Source organism: Tursiops truncatus, chromosome 17 (genome assembly GCF_011762595.2).
Source record: "Tursiops truncatus isolate mTurTru1 chromosome 17, mTurTru1.mat.Y, whole genome shotgun sequence".
Lineage (NCBI taxonomy): Eukaryota > Metazoa > Chordata > Mammalia > Artiodactyla > Delphinidae > Tursiops > Tursiops truncatus.
The window spans coordinates 40,955,939-40,975,622 of NC_047050.1; the positions used below are offsets into that span (position 1 = coordinate 40,955,939).

At 35.2% G+C, this 19,684-nt stretch overlaps 1 protein-coding gene across 7 annotated transcripts in view; it reads left to right on the top strand.

The window, feature by feature from the left end:
* MTDH (metadherin) overlaps positions 1-19,684 on the top strand; it is a 53,756-nt gene that overhangs the window by 18,616 nt on the left and 15,456 nt on the right. For 2 of the 7 annotated variants that reach the window (XM_019925088.3, XM_019925090.3), the window contains 6 exons: positions 7,764-7,848; positions 8,569-8,745; positions 10,145-10,210; positions 11,757-11,993; positions 14,531-14,620; positions 16,790-16,888. In XM_019925088.3, coding sequence (XP_019780647.1) covers positions 7,764-7,848; positions 8,569-8,745; positions 10,145-10,210; positions 11,757-11,993; positions 14,531-14,620; positions 16,790-16,888 — 754 coding nt within the window. The remainder of the gene's footprint in view (positions 1-7,763; positions 7,849-8,568; positions 8,746-10,144; positions 10,211-11,756; positions 11,994-14,530; positions 14,621-16,789; positions 16,889-19,684) is intronic. The other 5 variants (XM_033843270.2, XM_019925089.2, XM_019925091.3 and 2 more) reach the window with 5 other exon arrangements.

Here is a 19,684-nt window from a genome sequence, read left to right on the forward strand (position 1 = left end):
TTTTAACCTTTTGGAAGATGTATGTAACTCAGTGAATCAGTATTTTCCAAATGCTCAATGCTTACATGTTACAAAAGTAGACAAGTATAAAAGATTCATTTAAGGTGCAAGGTAGACCAATGGATTTTAATGTAGTAAAGTATAGAAAGCTCATTGATGTAGTTTCAGATTCCACATTTGCAACAATTTTTAAGAAACTACCACTTGACAAGTTTTAATGTAATATTTTTTCCTTCCTCTACCTAAAATCCTTCATGATTTCCCGTTGTTATTACTCGACAATCTTGAACATAATCCAATGGCACTGTGGCTCAAGTCTCTTTTCTTACTGCTTACCTTCTCTAAGCTCCAGACACTTTGGTTTTCTTTCTTTTCCTTTTTTTTTGAAATTTAGTTTATTTATTTTATTATTTTTGGCTGTGTTGGGTCTTTTCCTGCAGGTTTTCTCTAGTTGTGGCGTGCGGGCTTCTCATTGCGGTGGCTTCTCTTGTTGCGGAGCACAGGCTCTAGGCATGCAGGCTTCAGTAGTTGTGGCACATGGGCTCAGTAGTTGTGGCACATGGGCTCAGTAGTTGTGGCTTGCAGGCTGAGTAGTTATGGTGCACAGGCTTAGTTGTTTCGCGGCATGTGGGATCTTAGTTCCCCGACCAGGGATCGAACCTGCGTCCTCTGCACTGGAAGGCAGATTCTTAACCGCTGGACCGCCAGGGAAGTCCCCTCAATACCTTTTAAGAGTAGAAAAGAGTATCCTATGACCAAGAAGTTTGAGTGATTAGTGTTTAGAAGACCAAAGACAAAATTATTCTGAGGCAGCATAGATTTTATACAGGCATAAACTCTAGCAGTTAGCAAAATAGAGAAAAACCTGCATGCTCAGGGAGCTTACATACATTTGTTTTATGTTCCATAATACATCTTAGAAACTGTAGTTTCAAACCAGGGATTGGCAAGCCATGATCAGGTTCTCTGCCTATTGTTGAAAGTTTTATTGGAACACAGACACACTTATTCATTTGTTTATTGTCTGTGGCTGCTTTTGCAATACAACAGCAAAGTTCAGAGGCCTTATAGTTTACAAAGCCTAAAATATTTACTATCTGGTCCCTTTTTTTGCTGAACCCCTGTTTTAAACTCCTGATACAGTCTTTTGGTTTCATTAAAATGTTTCATTATCTGGAGTGCTTTAATATCATCTGATTCTCTAGGTCTTGGACTCTTGACCTTCCAGGCTCCCTTGTGCCGCAGTCTATAGCTTTGTGATTTCTTGGGTTTCACCCAAGGAATTAGTTTTCAAGAACTTCTTTAAGGCAAACCAAGTGGTTTTTTAAATAAAAGTGGGAATATCTTACCAGAGAAGCCTCATTTCTGCCCATAGACTTTTCTGTCTAAACACCTAATGAATAGTGGAACTGAGACCAGGACTAGGACTTCTGCCTTAACGCATCATTTTTCCATGATACCTGCTTGTATAGTGGCAAGAGGGGATCAAAAGTGAAATATGGTGAATTTGTATTTTATAATGCTATGATTGAAGTGAGAATGGAAGTGGAATCTCCAAGTGGAATTAGTTTAGGCTATTGGAAATGTGAGAACCAAATCTGGGAAAGAGTTCAGGGCTAGATAAAAGAAGTTCTTAAGAAAGGTTTCTTGTAAATTTTTTAAGATTATGAGTTGATAACCATGCTGTTTATGCAGTGTTCCATAACTTATGAGCTCACACCAAACATATTTAAATAATTTAATGGCTTGGATGATGAATCAAGTATACAAATGTAATAGCTCAAAGATTTTATTTGGGGGGAGAGTGAGAGTTGGGAAGACAGGGCTATATGTAATGCAGTCTAATTTTAGGTTCTTTCATTGATTAACAAAATATTAATGGAATACCTTCTATATGCAGGATATACTATTCTAAGCACAAGGAATATAATGGTTGATAAAACAGGATAAAATGATTGATAAAAGAGTCACTATTCTTATGAAGTTTAGTGGGGAAAACAACTAAAAACAAGCAAGTATAGTCTCTAAAGTCAGGTGGTGTTAAACGCTGTGAAAGAAAATAACTAACCAGGGTGAGGAAAAAGAGGTAAAGTGCTCATTGTGGGCACTTCCTCGCACCTGCATCTCTACTCCTTACTTCCATTCAAAAAAAATGTATCAGAGTAGTAGTGAGTGGAGAGATGCTGAGTCTAGTTTAAATCATACCTCCTCCCCAAAATGGGGGAAATCAGTTGCAAGCCTGTCTACTTTTTAAAAGGTTTGTAATACTTTTCATAATTAATCTCATCCTGATATTGTGTCACCAAGGTACTAAGATTAAGTAAACTGCTAGTTCAGACAGAGTAGAGAAATGGAATTCGTATGCCTCTTGGACCATTCATCCTTTGCCATTTAACCATGCCCAACTCATCTGTATGTTTGAGACAAGTGAGAAAAATAAATAGTGCCAAAATGTGGAGCAGTATAAAATTAGGGACTTGCCACATTTAGGCAGGAAGTGGATGAAATTGATCCTAAAGCAATGGTTTTCAGACTTTTTCAAGTGGCAATTGCTAAAACTTTTCAAAATAAATTTCACTGACAACTTTTAATTTTGTCAAGTACACTTTTATTTTTGTTTATTTTCTTGGCTGCACCTCCTGGCATGTGGGATCTTAGTTCCCTGACCAGAGATCGAACTCACACCCCCTGCAGTGGAAGCGCGGAGTCTTAACCACTGGACTGCCAGGGAAATCCCATCAAGTACATTTTTTTTTAATTTGTTTATTTTTTTTGCTGATGTTTTTAAAATTAATTTTTATTGGAGTATGGTTGCTTTACAATGTTGTGTTAGTTTCTGCTGTACAACAAAGTGAATCAGTTATACGTACATGTATATGTATATGTGTATGTGTACGTATACATGTACGCATCCATTCTTTTTTAGATTTTCTTCCCATTTAGGTCACCACAGATCACTGAGTAGGGTTCCCTGTGCTAAACAGTAGGTTCTCATTAGTTATCTATTTTATACAATAGTAGTGTGTATATGTGAATCCCAGTCTCCCAGTTTGTCCCACCCCCACCCCCCTTGGTAACTGTAAGTTTGTTCTCCACATCTGTGACTCTGCTTTACCAATAAGTTCATCTGTACCATTTTTCTAGATTCCACATATAAGTGATATTATACAAGTACATTTTTAAAACCACTGTCACCATTACAAAAAGAAAGGAATTTTGACACAATGGAAGAAGAACAAAAATCTCGGAAAAAAGATTTTGCTGTGAGTTAATGAAAAACCTTATACACCAGCCACTAGTCAGCAGACCAGAGCACTCTAGTATCCATTTCTAACCTTTAGAAAATACTCAGCATTCCTCTTTTTCATGCTCTGTTTACTTTATCACTCCTGACATTACCAGCAGAGACTTTAGATGATTACAGAGCTGTAAGTATTAGAGAGGTCAGTTCCCCCAAATTTTAAGGACTAGTACTTTCCAGATTAGAGCATTAATAAATTGAATAAGGATTACATTCAGAACCTGGCAATTTACCTTGTGTGTAAATGGCTAATTGCAAAATAAAGTATCATTTAACTAAAAATTTGTACAGTATTCCTCTTCTGATAGTTTTGTTGCAATGCAAATATTAGATTATACTCCCTAAGTTAATCTTTTCAGCATTAATTGGGCACTGTTCTGCCTTTCTTTATACTTTGCAGTTCTTTAAAATAGCAGTATCTGTTAAGAGAGCAGTTAGCCATTTGAATAGATCTGCTTTTGTTGTCAAGGTATACCTTTTGCCACTCTAATACATGATAACACTTATTTGGGTATTGTCTAATATTACGGAGTGTTCGTTTATGTTAAGATTAAAAGATGAGCTTGATTATGGAAGTTATTTTTGTGTGTTTTCTTTGATAACCAGTTCATTTTTTTTTATATTTAAGTTCTGTGAATTTGAGAGCAAATTACTCACAGTCTTAGAACTACTTTAGCATGTGCTTTAAAGACTGTACTCTCCAAATTGGAATACATAAGAAGCTCCATTGGGATGAAGGAAGAAAATATTAGGCTTTCTGTTTATACTATTTTTTATCAAAATATTAAGCTTTACTCATGTTTTATATATAGTCATTGGCATTCTTATTTAGGATGTTAAAAGGTATTAATTAATTAATTGGGGAGAGGAAGATGACAGAGATAAAGCAAATGGGGTGGAACTTGAGCTGGGTTAAGAAAAAATAATGCACATCATTTTAGGCATTGGACATCAGTAGAGGGAGGGAGGGGGTACACGGTAAAGGGTACAAGGAAAGTCACCCTAAGCACCCAGGCTACCGTACTTTATTTTGAGAGAAAATTCATGGTCAGTAACGTTTGGGCAAAGACAAGAATATTTAGAGATGACAGTCGTGTTGGAACCAAATGATTGTATATGTGAATAAAAGAATATACAGTTGAGATTAATTTGTGGAAGACCTGTATCATATGAGGAAGTTATTAGACTTTATAGATGGTAGAAAATGGTAGGGAGTTTTTAAATGGGAATGTAAATTAATTGGACTGGTATAGATATGTTGGGAGATGAGCAATGGGAGGGAAGCCCTTGAAGATAAGAATTTCTCCTAATGTCTCATTTACATGTCTGTTTCTCCTATTAGATTAGTATAGTACACTTTCCATAAGTAGAAAGTTTTATTTAGTTCTGTATACTGAGTTCCTAAAACAATGTCTGACACATAGTAGGTATTTAATAAATCTTGATTGTATGAAGACCATTCAGGAGAGGCTAGTTTAGTAATCCACCCAGCTCCATAGTGAAGCCTGACAACAATGGGGGGAAGGACTATGGGTAACAGGAAGGCAGAACTTACGTTCTCAGTTTTCCTTCAACTGTTAGCTGTAATGGAGCTGATCAGAAGTAAGACATTCACCTCAGTAGGATGGCTGGGTCAATTAGTAGTGTGTATACATATTTACTTTATAGCTTTTTTTTTTTTTTTTTTTTTTTTTTTTTTGCGGTACACAGGCCTCTCACTGTTGTGGACTCTCCCGTTGCGGAGCACAGGCTCCGGACGCGCAGGCTCAGCGGCCATGGCTCACGGGCCCAGCCGCTCCGCGGCATGTGGGATCTTCCCGGACTGGGGCACGAACCCACATCCCCTGCATCGGCAGGCAGACTCTCAACCACTAAACCACCAGGGAAGCCCACTTTAAAGCTTTTAATAGTATATTGTTACGAAGTCTCATCTGAGTGAGAGGTTACTTTTAAAGTGAGGTTACTTTTAAAGGTAATAGTATAAAATCAAACAAGATGGAAGCCTAAATCAAGATAATTTCCCTTACTTTTCTGCAGATTTTAGTTTAATGACAAATCACAGTATATTTCAGTGTGAATGTAATTCCTGTCCTTTTTCCATAGCTTCCCTCTTTTAAAAAAAAAAAGCTGATTTATGCATGTGGCTTTGTAGTCAGCAGTCTGCTTTCACATCTTATTTAATCCTTAAAAGAACCTTATGTGAAGTTAGTAGGAGTTTTTGTCCCATATGACAGTTGGGGAAAAGGATTTAGAGTGATTCAACCCTAAATCACATAGCTAATACATGATTGAATTTATATTTGGCATTATATGTAGAGAGTCAGAAAGGAAAGTATTTGTGAGGCAAGGCTCTGGAGTCAGAACTGGATTTTAGTCTTGGTTTCAACACTTAACCCTATGTCTTAGGCAAGTTATATAATCTCTTTATGGCCTCAGGTTTCCTTATCTGTAAGGCGGGGGGTACTTACTTTAGTTTCTGTAGGTGTGACTGTCCAATATAGTAGCTGTTTGCCACGTGTGGCTATTTAGCATTCTTTTTCGTACTGTCTTATTAATAGTTTTAATATTGATTACATTTTGAAATGATAGTATTTTGGATGCGTTGGGTGAAATATAAAAATTAATGTTACATATTTTAACTTTTTAATATCTGCTAGAAAAATTTTAATTACATACGTGGCTTGGGTTATATTTCTGTTGGACAGTACTACTCTAGACCAGGGGTTGGCAAACTCTGACCCCCAAATTCAGCCACATTCCTATTTTTAGAAATGCAGTTTTACTGGAACACAGTCACACCCATTTAATTATATATGGTATATGACTACTTTAATGTTACAGCAGCAGAATTATTTGGTTGCTACATATAGAACCATACGGCCTGCAAAGCCTAAAATATTTACTGTTTTATCCTTTAGAGAAAAAGTTTGCTGGGAATTCCCTGGCGGTTCAGTAGTTAGGACTCTGCGCTTTCCCTGCCAAGGATGTGGGTTCAATCCCTGGTTGGGGAACTGAGATTCTCACAAGCCACATGGCCAAAAAAAAGAAAGAAAAAGAAAAAGGTTGCTGACCCTTGCTCTAGATTGTAACTGATAGATGCTCAGTGTGTTACATCTTTACTTAAGAGTGGATATGAGATACAGAAAGTAGATTAGTGGTGGGTGCCAGTGGGGAAAAGGTAGTAGGGAGTGACTGCTAATGGGTCCCAGGTTTCTTTTTAGGGATGATGAAAATGTTCTGGAATTAGATACCAGTGATAGTTGTGCAACTTCGAAGATACTGAAAACCGCTGAACTACACTGAAAAAGATATCTCAATTTTTTTTAAGTGGCTATGAGCCTGGTTTGGTAGAAGTAATAAACCAGTACCTTAAACATGATACATGTTAATGATAATGAGAACATGCAAAGAAACAGATGCATATCAACTATGGGGAACGTAAGAAAACATTTTAATAGTTTTTATGTATTCCCATGCCACTTGAGAATATTTGCAAGTAGTTTCTTGATAAGAAGCAATTAGCTATCATTTATTGCTTACTCAAACTGTCAGTTACTGCTTACCCTATTTCTTTTTAGTTGTAAACTTAACTTTAAGATAGTGCACAATAATACATACATAGCCAATCTCGGTAAATAGTTAAATGAGTGAATACGAAGTATAAATAAAATCTATATTTTTAAATATTAGTTCTTTTTTGGAAACACTTATCTAAATATAGAAATCATGGCTTCATGAAGTTTTTAGTAACCTTTTGAGAGGAGAAAATATTAGCAAAGGGAATTGGAAAGCCATTCCAAAAATGTCCATATCTTGTGTATGTGTAGGTGTTTTTTCTTTAATGAATTACTACACATCTACCATATACAAATCTTAGGTATTTTCACACTGCTTGGAAACTGACAAAATATTACCTATTTTGTACAGTTGACTCATTAATTTGTTATACGAAGAGTATGCCAACAATCTGCTTTACGAAATCAAGAAACCAATAATCAAGTACATCATTTTCCTTCTGACCACTAGCAATAGGTTTTCGTTTTATTGCTCTGAAAACATCATGTTATAGTACCTTATTTATGATGTAAGTTAGGATAGCATGATGTCTAAGGGCACAGACTTTGGAGCCAGATAGACCTATTTCCTAATTTATTAACTTAATGCAACCCAGACAGCCTATTTAACATCTCTAAGTCTTTGTTTCCTAATCTCTAAAATGGGAATAATACCTTTCTAGTGAGCTTTTTTTAAGGAATAAAGAATTGAATGTAACGTACTTATATAGTAACCACTGAATAAATGGTAACCTCATACTATTATTGCCATTTAATACGTTAAGTTTTTTAATCAAACATTAAATTTTTTTGGTTGTCAGCATCATACATTTTATTATGTATTTTACTGACTCCTACCTTTTCAAAAACATAATGAAATATTAAGTAACATTCTATTTTACTTTCAGTCAAAGAAAAATAAGAAGAAATCAAAGTCAGATGCTAAAGCAGTGCAAAACAGTTCACGCCATGATGGAAAGGAAGTTGATGAAGGTACTTGAGCAAGTGAAAGGACTGTAGAAAAATTTTTAATCCTTTTTTACCAAGGTGCATTACATAAAAGCTGCATTTGTTTCGCTTAATCTTTTATCTGGCTCTTCTTTTTAATAACTATAGATTTTAATGTACACATCTGTGACATTGTTAGGAGACACGTTTTTCCCCTAAATTATTTAAGTATCTAACAATGCTTTCCTTGAAGGGAACTGCCTTGAAATTTAAGGTCTAGCCCAATATCTTGAGCAATTTAAAAGCCGTTCATTTTGTCTTTGTTTCCTAGAAACGTGGTTTGGTTTTTTTCCCATTGTTCTTAAATATACCATCCCTAGAAGGCTGGGTGCGAAATTCTTAAGTAAGCCATTTATTGTCCTCACCTAATAAACCCATTTATTAGTACGTATATATAACAGTCCCCTACTAGTACTATCCAGCAAGATAAAAAATATGCACGATAACTTACATCAATTTTTTCTAAACCATAGATGACAGATCTAATAAAAATTACCAGAATAAATAATGGCAGTTAGCTGCCTAGAACAGCGAGATTAGAATAAATTCATAGGATAAATTAGTAGAATCAGCACTCTTGGTTTTTAGTTTAATATCTAAATTTATCATGATACTTCAGATGCCCCACCATGTTTTCCCCCCAAAACTACAACTTTTTTGTCTTCCCCTTACTGAATAACGTTTTTTTTTCTGGGGCTATGTCAGGAGCCTGGGAAACTAAAATTAGTCACAGAGAGAAACGACAGCAGCGTAAACGTGATAAGGTGCAGTCTGATTCTGGTTCATTGGATTCAACTATCCCTGGGATAGAAAATACCATCACAGTTACCACCGAGCAAGTTACAACTGCATCATTTCCTGTTGGTTCCAAGAAGAATAAAGGTATATTAGTGGAACATAAGAGTGATACATCAAATCCAACTCCTTTTAATCAGATGTACAAAATATCATTACGTCAAAATCTGGCTATTTTAAACTGCTTACATCATTGTGCTGATATACCCTTCTTCGTGAGAGTACTGTGGACCACGTATTGGTTTACCTGATACCAGCAGTGTTACTTGTCACATACTGCCTAATGAATGGCCTGTTAAATTAAAATTGCCTTTCTGCCTTGTCACATGAGAGAATGATTGCTGCTTTTTTCTCACGTGTATTGCTTTGCCCCAACTCCCTAACATCTCCATTTCTTATAGTGGACATTCATTAAATGAAATGACTTGTCACCATTCTTTTCATTCCAAGATGAAACAAGCATGTTCTGGATAATACAGGTTCTATCTGGATTTCTTAGCACCCCAACTTTTTGAGAATGCTGTAGGTGTTTGATAAAGCTAGACTGGAACTGCAAACATTATTGAGCTAATGTTCTTCCCAAGTATTTCACATGTTCAAACTATCCAATACTGATGGCTTCTTGATAGTTCTTACACTGCCATCACTTTTACCCTGGAAACATCAGTCTACAGAGTGATGCTGTTCATCTTGCTTCAGGCATTGACTTTTCTTCCTTCACCTTTTCATTAATTGCCAGCACCTCCCACTTGTCTCCAAACCTCTGTCTTAGCCTTGGTGTCTTTTACTTTTTTGCTTGATGATTTGGTGGAATTTATTGCTGTGGTACAGCAGTGACTTCTGCTTATCCATTTTCACTGTCACATATTAGCCATGCTGTAGTGTTTCTGTTGGTGACTACTTTTCACTGTCTTGTGCATGCCTTCCTTGCTAGCACAATCCTGTGTCATGCTGGGTTTTTGATACCTTGTGATCATTATGCTTTTCAGTGTCAGAGAAATAGTATCTTTGTTATAACATGTAGTCTTACCGCTTGCCATATTTCCTAAGTCCTGCTCCAAATATTGGCAAAATTCTTCTAAGTTGATGTGTTTGCTTCCAGGATTGTTGAAAAGGCACCTAGCTGGTATTGCTGAGAGGTGGCAAAGTTGAATCCAATTACAGAGCGCAGTTCTTCAATTCCTACTTTAAAGAATCTTGATAACCATTATAGAACAGGAGACTCTATATATACTTGGGCAATTTTCCAGGTCCTTTTTTGGCATTTTAGTTGACTAAGAATATGATAACTAGAGAGCTCAAATCCTTAAGGACATGTGAAATATGCTGTGAGTAAAAAGTGGCTCTTTTCTAGTGTAAGACTTTAGTACTTAAAGGAGCAATTTATGATAAATAATTAGTAAAAATTAATTTGTATGTTACTCCTAACTTAATGTGCATAGTGGCCTATTTAGTATTAAATAAATTTTATTTCTATTTCAACCAGGTGATTCTCATCTAAATGTTCAAGTTAGCAACTTTAAGTCTGGAAAAGGAGATTCTACACTTCAGGGTGAGAGAAATTACATGTAACTTAAATTGAAGGCCCATCAAGATAGAAACTTATATGTATGTCTCTTTCCTCACATGAATGACACAGAAAGAAAAAAAAAGGCTTAGAAATGATTTTAATTACTAAAGTAACATAATCACAGTTCAGAGGTTTTAGAAAATAGATAAACAGAAAAATCACTCCCACTTCTAACAGTCTTTGGTATATTCTAGTTGTTTCTCCCTCTCCCCTATATGTAAAAACATTCTTTAATAGTTATGCAATTAATAGTTAATAGTTTATATGCAATTTTGATTCTTGCTTGCATTGTTTAAGCTAATAGAGAAAAAGATTTTTTTTTTTCCGGACTTGGGTTTGATATAGGCATATATGGGATAAAAGACTTTACCCCTGAAATTAGATAAGAAGCCTTAATACCTATAATCTTCTAAACTGCTTCCTGAACAGTATCACATATTTCATAATAAATGGACTATAGTATAGAGTTATGCAGTACTTCACAAATAGAAAATATATTTTATTTACTAGTTTATGATAAAGATTGAATTAAGTAGAGAATGATACACCTTTCCTAAAAACTAAAGTGTAGTAAAACGTAAATTCACAAATGAAGAAGCACCTTCTCGTTTCAGGCTTGTTCTTAACACTGTCAGCTTCCTTCATTCTCATGGTTCTCAATCCTGGCTACACATTACAGCCATCTAGGAAGCTTAGAGAACCACACACGTATATAAAAAGAAACATGTACTTACATACACACACCTATGTGTATTTGTGTGTGTGTGTATATATATACACCACACAGATAATACATAAACATGTGTACATATACCTGCATATAAATGTATACACACAAACATAATGATGTCTGGACTCTATCCCTAGAGATTCTGATTTTGATTGGTTTGGGCTGAGGCTCCAGTGTCTACTTTTAAGAAATTTTTCATTTCTTTCAAGGCTTTTTTTTTTTTTTTCCACGGGCCTAGCCGCTCAGCGGCATGTGGGATCTTCCCGGACCAGGGCACGAACCCGTGTCCCCTACATCAGCAGGCAGACTCTCAACCACTGCAGCACCAGGGAAGCCCAAGAAATTTTTCATTTGATTTTAATGTGCAGCCAGGTTTTAGAATCACTGCCTTATACTATATATATATATGTGTATGTATATATATATATATATTTTTAAGGAAAGCGCATGTAACTAAGAAGAAGTCTTTATGTTCTTAGTGGGTGAGTATTCTGAGTATACCAGAATATGTGTTTTCTTCTTTGCTCTGTTTTACTTCTTTTGAGCAAGTTAGTCTGCTTTTGAAAACATAATTAGTATATATATTAAGTTCAGACATACTCGTAGTTTTTAAATTAGCAGTCATCCATGGTGGTCATGTCACTTTTTAAATTCTTCATTTTATCTTTAAAGCTTGAGCTATTTAGAGGATAAATAAAAATATAAATATAAATCAAGCAATTATAGAAACTTGAAAATATCCCAGTTTTAACAGGGAGTCATGTATCCATTTTTAATCTTTATTTTCTTTTCTTTAAGTTTCTTCAGGATTGAATGAAAACCTCACTGTAAATGGAGGAGGCTGGAATGAAAAGTCTGTAAAACTCTCCTCACAGATCAGTGCAGGTGAGGAGAAGTGGAACTCTGTTTCACCTCCTTCTGCAGGCAAGAGGAAAACTGAACCATCTGCTTGGGGTCAAGACGGTGGAGATGCTAATGCAAATGGAAAAGACTGGGGAAGGAGTTGGAGTGACCGATCAATATTTTCTGGCATTGGTAAGAACTGTTAGAAAATTTTAAGTTTGTTTAAAATGCCTATCTGGTACATTTAAAATTTTCCAAGAATGAAAAACAGATCCATTAGTAGAAAAATTAGTCATGCTATACAGAAAGAATATAGATTAACTCATCTCACATCCTTCACATGGAGCAAAATGGGAACTAAATAAGTGAATAATAGCATTTATTATTTACTCTTTATTTAATTATTTCACTTGCTTTTATCACATTTGATTATCAGTTTAGCTAACTGATATAATTGTGTATTTTTAGTGATGTAATAAGAGTAATGTGTAAGCAGACTTTTTGACTGATTTCAACAGTTCTACTATTGAGTTTAAATAAAAGTAGTAAATGGAGATACAGTTTATAGCGTCAATTTATATACTATTTTACAGTCTACAAAATGCCTATTTGTAATTAATTTTTCCCCTGGATTCTAAAGATAAAGACTAGTAGTGAGAAGCTTATTTCTGTTGAGAGCCATCGAGTTAAAAGCAACTTAATTTCAGGTGTGTTTGTGTGTGCATGTGTTATAGAAAAGAAATCCATATTTAATATGGAAAACTGCAAAAAGAGAAGGAAAAACCCACTGTTATACATTACCCAGTGACAACCATATATTTCCTTATGGTCCTTTTTTTTTTTTCTTTCCTGTGTACAATTCTGTGGGTTTCATTTTGGTTTTTTTACACAATCCAAATCATACATGCATTTTTGTGTTCCTCCTCCCTCACTTAATATTGTGCCTCAAACATTTTCTTTACTTCCTGTATTTTATTTAATGACCATGTGATACATTGTGTAAACATAGCATAAACTATTTCACTATTCCCGTATTATCGGAGAAATAACTTCTTTTTTTAAAGAAATGTAAATGACGTTGCATTGAATATATTTGTTTGGGGGTTATTTCTTTAGGATAGATTCTTGGAAGTGATATTATTGGATTAAAGGAAATATGAATGTTTACTCTACGACATGTTGTCAAAGTATTTTCTAGGAAAATTCTAATTTATCCTGTCAGCATCAGTATGAGTGCCATTTATCATATGCTTACCAAGGTTGAGTATTCTTATTTTTTTAATCTTTTCTAATTTGATAAGGAAAAAATACATAAATTGTTTTGGTTAACTTTTTAAAATCACTAATGAGGTTGAGTGTTTTTCACAACTTTGTTGATCATTTCTGTTTCTTTTGTAAATTGTCTGTTCATGTTCTTTGCCCATTTGTGTAATGGCCTCTGTTTTTTGTGCTTTAAGTTGTAATTCCTTGTGCATTAAACATATAATCCTTTCTGTTGTGCTTGTTGCAGATATGTTTTGCTTGGTTTATTTTAGTTTGGGGGAGCAATAGACATTACAGAGTTTTTAGTGTTTAAGTAGAAAGAACTGTTTCTTTGCATGTTACTTGCTTTTCCCATCACTTGTAAGCTTAGAAAAACTCATGTTGACTAACATCCCTAAGAAGCAGACTCTATATCATTTGCTAATATTGTTCTTCAGCTTGTCCTCCCCTCTTCCCCTGCAATGTCCAGAAATTGTGTAGAAATATCAAGATTTGTTTGGAAGAAGAGACAATCCCTAAATTCCTAGCCTCGTTTTCAGCAGTAATAAAAGCATAAATTTCTATGCTAATAAAGCATCCTTTCACACTTAATAAAAGAAATGGTCAAATTTTATCAAGTAATCTTAAGAACAATGACCTTTTGAGATATTTGCAATTTACTTACAAAACCTATGTAGCATTTTCATAATTAGTACATAAATTAGTTGGTAGTACTTGCTTAATGTTGCTGTAGACAAACTTAAGCAGCAGATTAGAGTTCCTGCTTAGATGGACTAGGACCTTTATTGAAATTGAAAGGGAACTATATTAAATGAGGTTTGCAGTGAGTTGCTGAGAAGAGACAGATGTGACTTGTCTCATGGATGTATATATGTTCCTTAAAATACTCATACGTAAGTAGGCAATTGCTTTAAAATGTTGAGAAGATATCATGGTGTAGTGGAATGAGCTTGTTCCTAGTTCAGACAGACCTATTTGGGATGAATCCCTATTTTTCCACATACAAGCTTTTATGGATATTAGGCTAGTTATTTAACCTGTGTGAATCCCATATTCAAGTAGTTGTAAGGATTGGCTATAATGAGTGTGAAGTACCAAGTTTCAGTGCCTCATCCAAACTAGTAGCTTAATTGTGGTAGATGATCGTGTAGCTTGCTGTAGCAGAGAAAGAACATGGGCTTGGAAAGTAGGTTTAAGTTCCAGTCATGGCTCGGGTGTTTTCTGTCAGCAGGTCACTTAACTGCTCTGAAACTTTGCCTAGCAGGGCTGCCCTAAGGATTAGAAGTAGTTGGTGTAAAGAGCCCAGTACATAATAGACATTCAATAAATGGTAGCTATTGCCATATTAGGTGGTTCTGATTTCTAAGGGTATCTTTAAATATTATTATCATAGTTATAAATCTGTACGTATCTTTCAAGTTTCATTGCAAATTGAAGGTTCCAAGTGACGTTCTTTATTTTAACAGCTGCTTGGTCTAGTGTGGATAGGGGAATGAATACCTCTGAACAGAATTCTGCTTCTTTTGCATCTCTCACACTTAACTCTGCTGTTTCTGGTATGTGAAAACAGTCTTTCATTTAGTTAACAAAAAAATTTTCTGTTTAACTTTAGCACTTGCTATTTGAAAAAAATAATCAGAGTCAAGTACTGCTATCCACATAAATTATAGATATACAGTATAAAGTAGCAGAGGCCTTAATAAAGAAAGACCTAAATTCTTACCTGCAGGTGGCTTAGTTCCTTTCTGTGGTGGAGATCAGAAGATTTTGTGGCCTAACTTAACTGAAAGTGTGTTGGCACACAGACGAATGCAAATAGAAGGCCTTCCCTTCAAGGTCATGACACTCTTCTGTTACTAGTTTACCCCTACCATAATTCTACTTGCAGTTTGGCATTTTATTTCTATCTGCCCTTATTCATCATGAGTTTATAGCTTTCGGGTTATGTGGACCCTCTGAGTATCTGTTGAGTTAGAAAATTCATTATTACTACTAAACTACTATAATTCAGCATTACTTACATGGATATGCCTTTTATTAATAATATAAATGCTATATATACTTAACAAATACTACATAAACATGGGACACATTTAGTTTTGTAATGTTTAGTTCACGTTAGAATTCATGGACCCAGTACTAATCTTGTAGTTCCACAGTGTCTGGAGTCACCTAGTCTAGAATAGAGGTCAGCAAACTTCTTCTGTAAAGGGCCCAATAGCAAATATTTTAGGCTTTGTGGGCCATACCGTCTTCTGTTGCAACTACTTAATTCTGCCATTGTAGCAGTAAAGCAGCTAGAGGCAATACATAAACCAAATGAGTGTGTCTGGTTCTGAAATATTGTTCTTTTGATTTTTTTTTCAACCATTTAAAAATATAAAAACTGTTCTTGGTTCATGGGCCATACAAAAAAGGGATGGTTAGATCTGGCCTATGAGTTGTAGTTTGCCAACCCTTGGTCTCATAGGCTACATTTTAGTTCCAGAGGTACAAGTTAATTTCTTCCTTCATTTGGTGACTTTGTACAACACAGATGCTATTCTATTCATATATTCAGAGACAGCTGCTAAAGAAATAGCAACAGTGTTACTGTAGTCTTTCTAAGCAGCTAATGTGCTATTTATATATGAATTTTATAGGGTTACTCCATTTGTCAAAATTTATATTTAAAATATATAACTGTTTTGAGTATATTTCAAGCATATTAGTGGAAGGCTAGTAAGATCATCTATAACCAAGTGAAAATTTATAAGTGAGTAAGGACTTTTGTGAGGGGAAGTGTCTTTTATACTAACAGGTATTCTTCTTAACCCTTTATCAGTGGCTCTGAATGCAAAGTGAATATCACAGTCACCTAAGAAGGACTCCAAAACATGTGCAAATTCTGATTCAGAAGGTCTGGGGTATATAAATCCCTGATGGAAAACCACTGCTTTACATTTCTATTCTAAAACGAATTTATGGCTATAGAGCCAAGGATTTTTGACCTGGCATCCTTTAATTTATATGCAAAACTTTGTGTAAGTCCTGGACAGTAGTCCAACCACAGCTTTCATCATATTGCTAAAGGACTGTGTGACCCCACTCACCCCACCTATTCCCCACCTCCTAAAAAAGTAAAAACAGAAAAAATTTAGAAGATAATATTCTCTTGCTTTTAAGTGCACTTGAACTTACCTTGGTCTCTAAACCACCAGCACAACTGTCTTATTCTCTTTGGCTTCTTTCTGCCTTACCTCTCTAGATAGTCATCTATTTCTTTTATTTTTTCTTAGGCAGAAGGTTCTAGCAAGCTCAGACATTTTCTAGTTGTGTCCTTCAGGGTTCTAAGGATAGAGGCATACCCTGAAATTTCCAGTATTTCTTTTATGCTTTATTATTTTTCATGAAGAAGAAAAATAAAACAATTTTTCTTTGACTTCTTGAAATTTGTAGATACCTGGTTTGAAGTATATATTATAAAGGACAAAATCTAAGGGATTGGTACTAGGGAAAAAATATATTTCTGATCAGTGAATTCAATCCAGTGATTATCGTGCTTAATCTAAAATTACCCTCAATTCTGCTTTTCTTTATCTTAACTCTTTTTCTGATGTCTGCAGTTTTCCTTTTAGGAGAAATAAAAAATAATTAAGTCTTCGTGTGCAAAGTATAGAACTATTGTTATGAAACATCATTAGAAAATTCCATTTTTAATTTTATTGCATTCGTTTTCATTTAAGGGTCTACTGCTGAGCCAGTTTCTCAGTCTACCACTTCTGATTATCAGTGGGATGTTAGCCGTAATCAACCATATATCGATGATGAATGGTCTGGGTTAAGTATGTCCTTTTAAAAATTATCAGTTTATTTTTGTTTTTGTTTTCAGAATTTTCTTTCTAACACCCTAATTCATGCTTTATGTTTTACTTTTAATCCTAATTTTTCACCTTTTAGGTCATAGTAATATAGTTTAATACCAAATGTATACTACTTGTAAACTGACTATTGAATACCTGTAGAATTAAAACTAAATTCACTTTTCATGATTGAGGCAATATTTAAACATGAAGTTTTCTTATAATTGCTCTGTAGTTTGTCTAGTTTTTAAATTGTTTTAAATGAATGTTCTATTTCTTTTCCTAGTTTTAATATAATAGAGTAAATAGAATATACAGGAATGGCTTTGAATTCATGAGGTATGCACGTTTTTATATTGGTAGAAAACCATTTTCTTAGTCTCATTTCCAGTAGAAGCATAGGAAAGTTAAAGGCAAGAGTCACAAAAAAAGAGGAAGGGAAAAGGAAGAATATGGTTTTTATGTTCAGAAAGTTCATACCATCTTCATTTAAAAAAAAAAAAATTTTCTTTTTCCCCACAACCTTAAATGTTAGAATTTAAAACCCTCTGGAAACAGGACTTTCCTTATCCTCAGTATCTAGTGCAGTTTTTTATACACAGGTGTTCAATAGTACTAATGATAATAAAATCAAACACCTGACTGTGCCAGGCAGTGATCTAGATGGTTTAAGTCTTATGCATATTATTAGCTTGTTTAGTACAATTCTGTGAGGTAGGTATTTTTTTTTCCCACACTTTCCAGTTGAAGAAACTGAGGTAAAGAAAAGTTATCTAATTTTCCCCAGCCACACAGTTAAGTGGAAGAGCTAGTATCAAACTTTGGTAGTCTGGCCCCCAGAGTTCATGTTCTTAACCACTGCATGGTACAACCTCGATGATGATTGTAATCATGAAGGTATGCTTGCAACACAATCCAAAGATTAGTCTTAGACTAGTCTCTGTTAGATTCGTTGAAGCACAGTTGAGGGAGGTGAGGTTGGAAAGGTATATTAGGAAGGACCATATTGTGAAAAGCCTTGAATTGCTGGCTAAGTATTAGGGAGCCAAGGGTCAGAGTACTAGTTTAGAAGGTAGATCCTAGTTCTAGTCCTGACTTTAAAACATAGTACCTCGGGCTTCCCTGGTGGCGCAGTGGTTGGGAGTCCGCCTGCCAATGCAGGGGACACGGGTTCGTGCCCCAGTCCGGGAAGATCCCACATGCCGCGGAGCGGCTAGGCCTGTGAGCCATGGCCGCTGAGCCTGCGCGTCCGGAGTCTGTGCTCTGCAACCGGAGAGGCCACAACAGTGAGAGGCCCGCGTACCACAAAAAAAAAAAAAAAAAAAAAAAAAAAAACATAGTACCTCATATGTCTTGGACTTTGTCACTTATCTTGGAATCTAGATTAATTGACCTGTGAAACAGAGCAAATAATCTTTCATATCTACTTCCATAGAGTGTTATGAGGTTTTAATGAGGGAGTGAACATGAAAGCTCTTTGAAAATTATAAAGTATCAGATAAATACAAAGTATTACAAGGATGTGAAGCACTGTTTTGTGGGGGGCGGGGGAGGAAACAGTCTGTACTTCGGGAAGAATGAGCTGCTATATGCAAAATAGAATTGAGGAGTGATTGTAAGAAAATAGCACTGAGTTGTCTTGGGCAGCTGTGGGTTGAAGCTGAGGAAAATGGAGCAAACAGGGCTCTAGGCTTCCCTGCTTGGAAAGAATAGCTCTACTTCTATCTTTTTATTCTTGTGATAATGAAAAACACAATTGGCTGATAAATAAGAGACTGAAATAAACATATCCATGGGACTCTGTACTTAAGTAATAAGTATCAGACCGCCTTTTTTGTTTGTTATGCTGTATTGGCAGTCTTTTCAGTCCAAAGTTACTCTTTAACCTCATTTTCTCTGTGAATTTTATTTTTTGTGTTATCTTCTTTAATGTCGCTAATTTTGGTACTCAGTGAATTTAGTTATTCCTTCTAAATTTATAGAATGCATGAAGTATTTGAGATTACTAATCCACAAAGTATATATATACTATCTTTACATTTAACAATGTGATACGATTAATATATTGACCCTCTGGTTTGAGGCATAAACATCATTATCTAGCAGAAAGGCATTGAATTTACCCAAGCACTTGAATATAAAGTTAAGATGCTGGAACTTCCCTGGCAGTCCAGTGGGTAAGGCTCTGCGCTCCCACTAGAGGGGGCACAGGTTTGATCCCTGGTTGGGGAACTAAGATCCCGAATGCCACGCATTGAGACCAAAAAAAATTGTTTAATAAAGTTAAAGATGCTAAAGTACAGAAGGTAATGTTTTTTAAAGACAGATGTTAATCATTCAATTATCTTGATCATAAAGGAACAATATCGTCATAACCCCTGTAAAAAGTCAGATGTTGAATAGAATTTTGTTTTTGTTGGCACACCAGAGTGAAAGAATTAACGGCAGCATAGTGAATGGGTTGAGAGCATGGGCTTTGAGGACAGACTACCTGGGTTCGAATCTTAGCTTCATTGTTTTTCTGTGCTTCAGTTTCATCATCTGTAAATATAATATTTCTTCCCTCACAGACTTGTTGAGAGGATTAAGTGACATAATACTTATAAAGCCCTTAGAACACTGCCTGATACATTGTAAATATTCAGTAAGTGCTGTGATGCTATTGATGATATTCTTCTAGGAGCATAATTAGTCTACTCAGTGGGGTTAATTTGTAAATTGTCTGTTTAAACACTAGAGAAATTCTTTCTAACATATTTGTTTTATTTTATTAAAGTT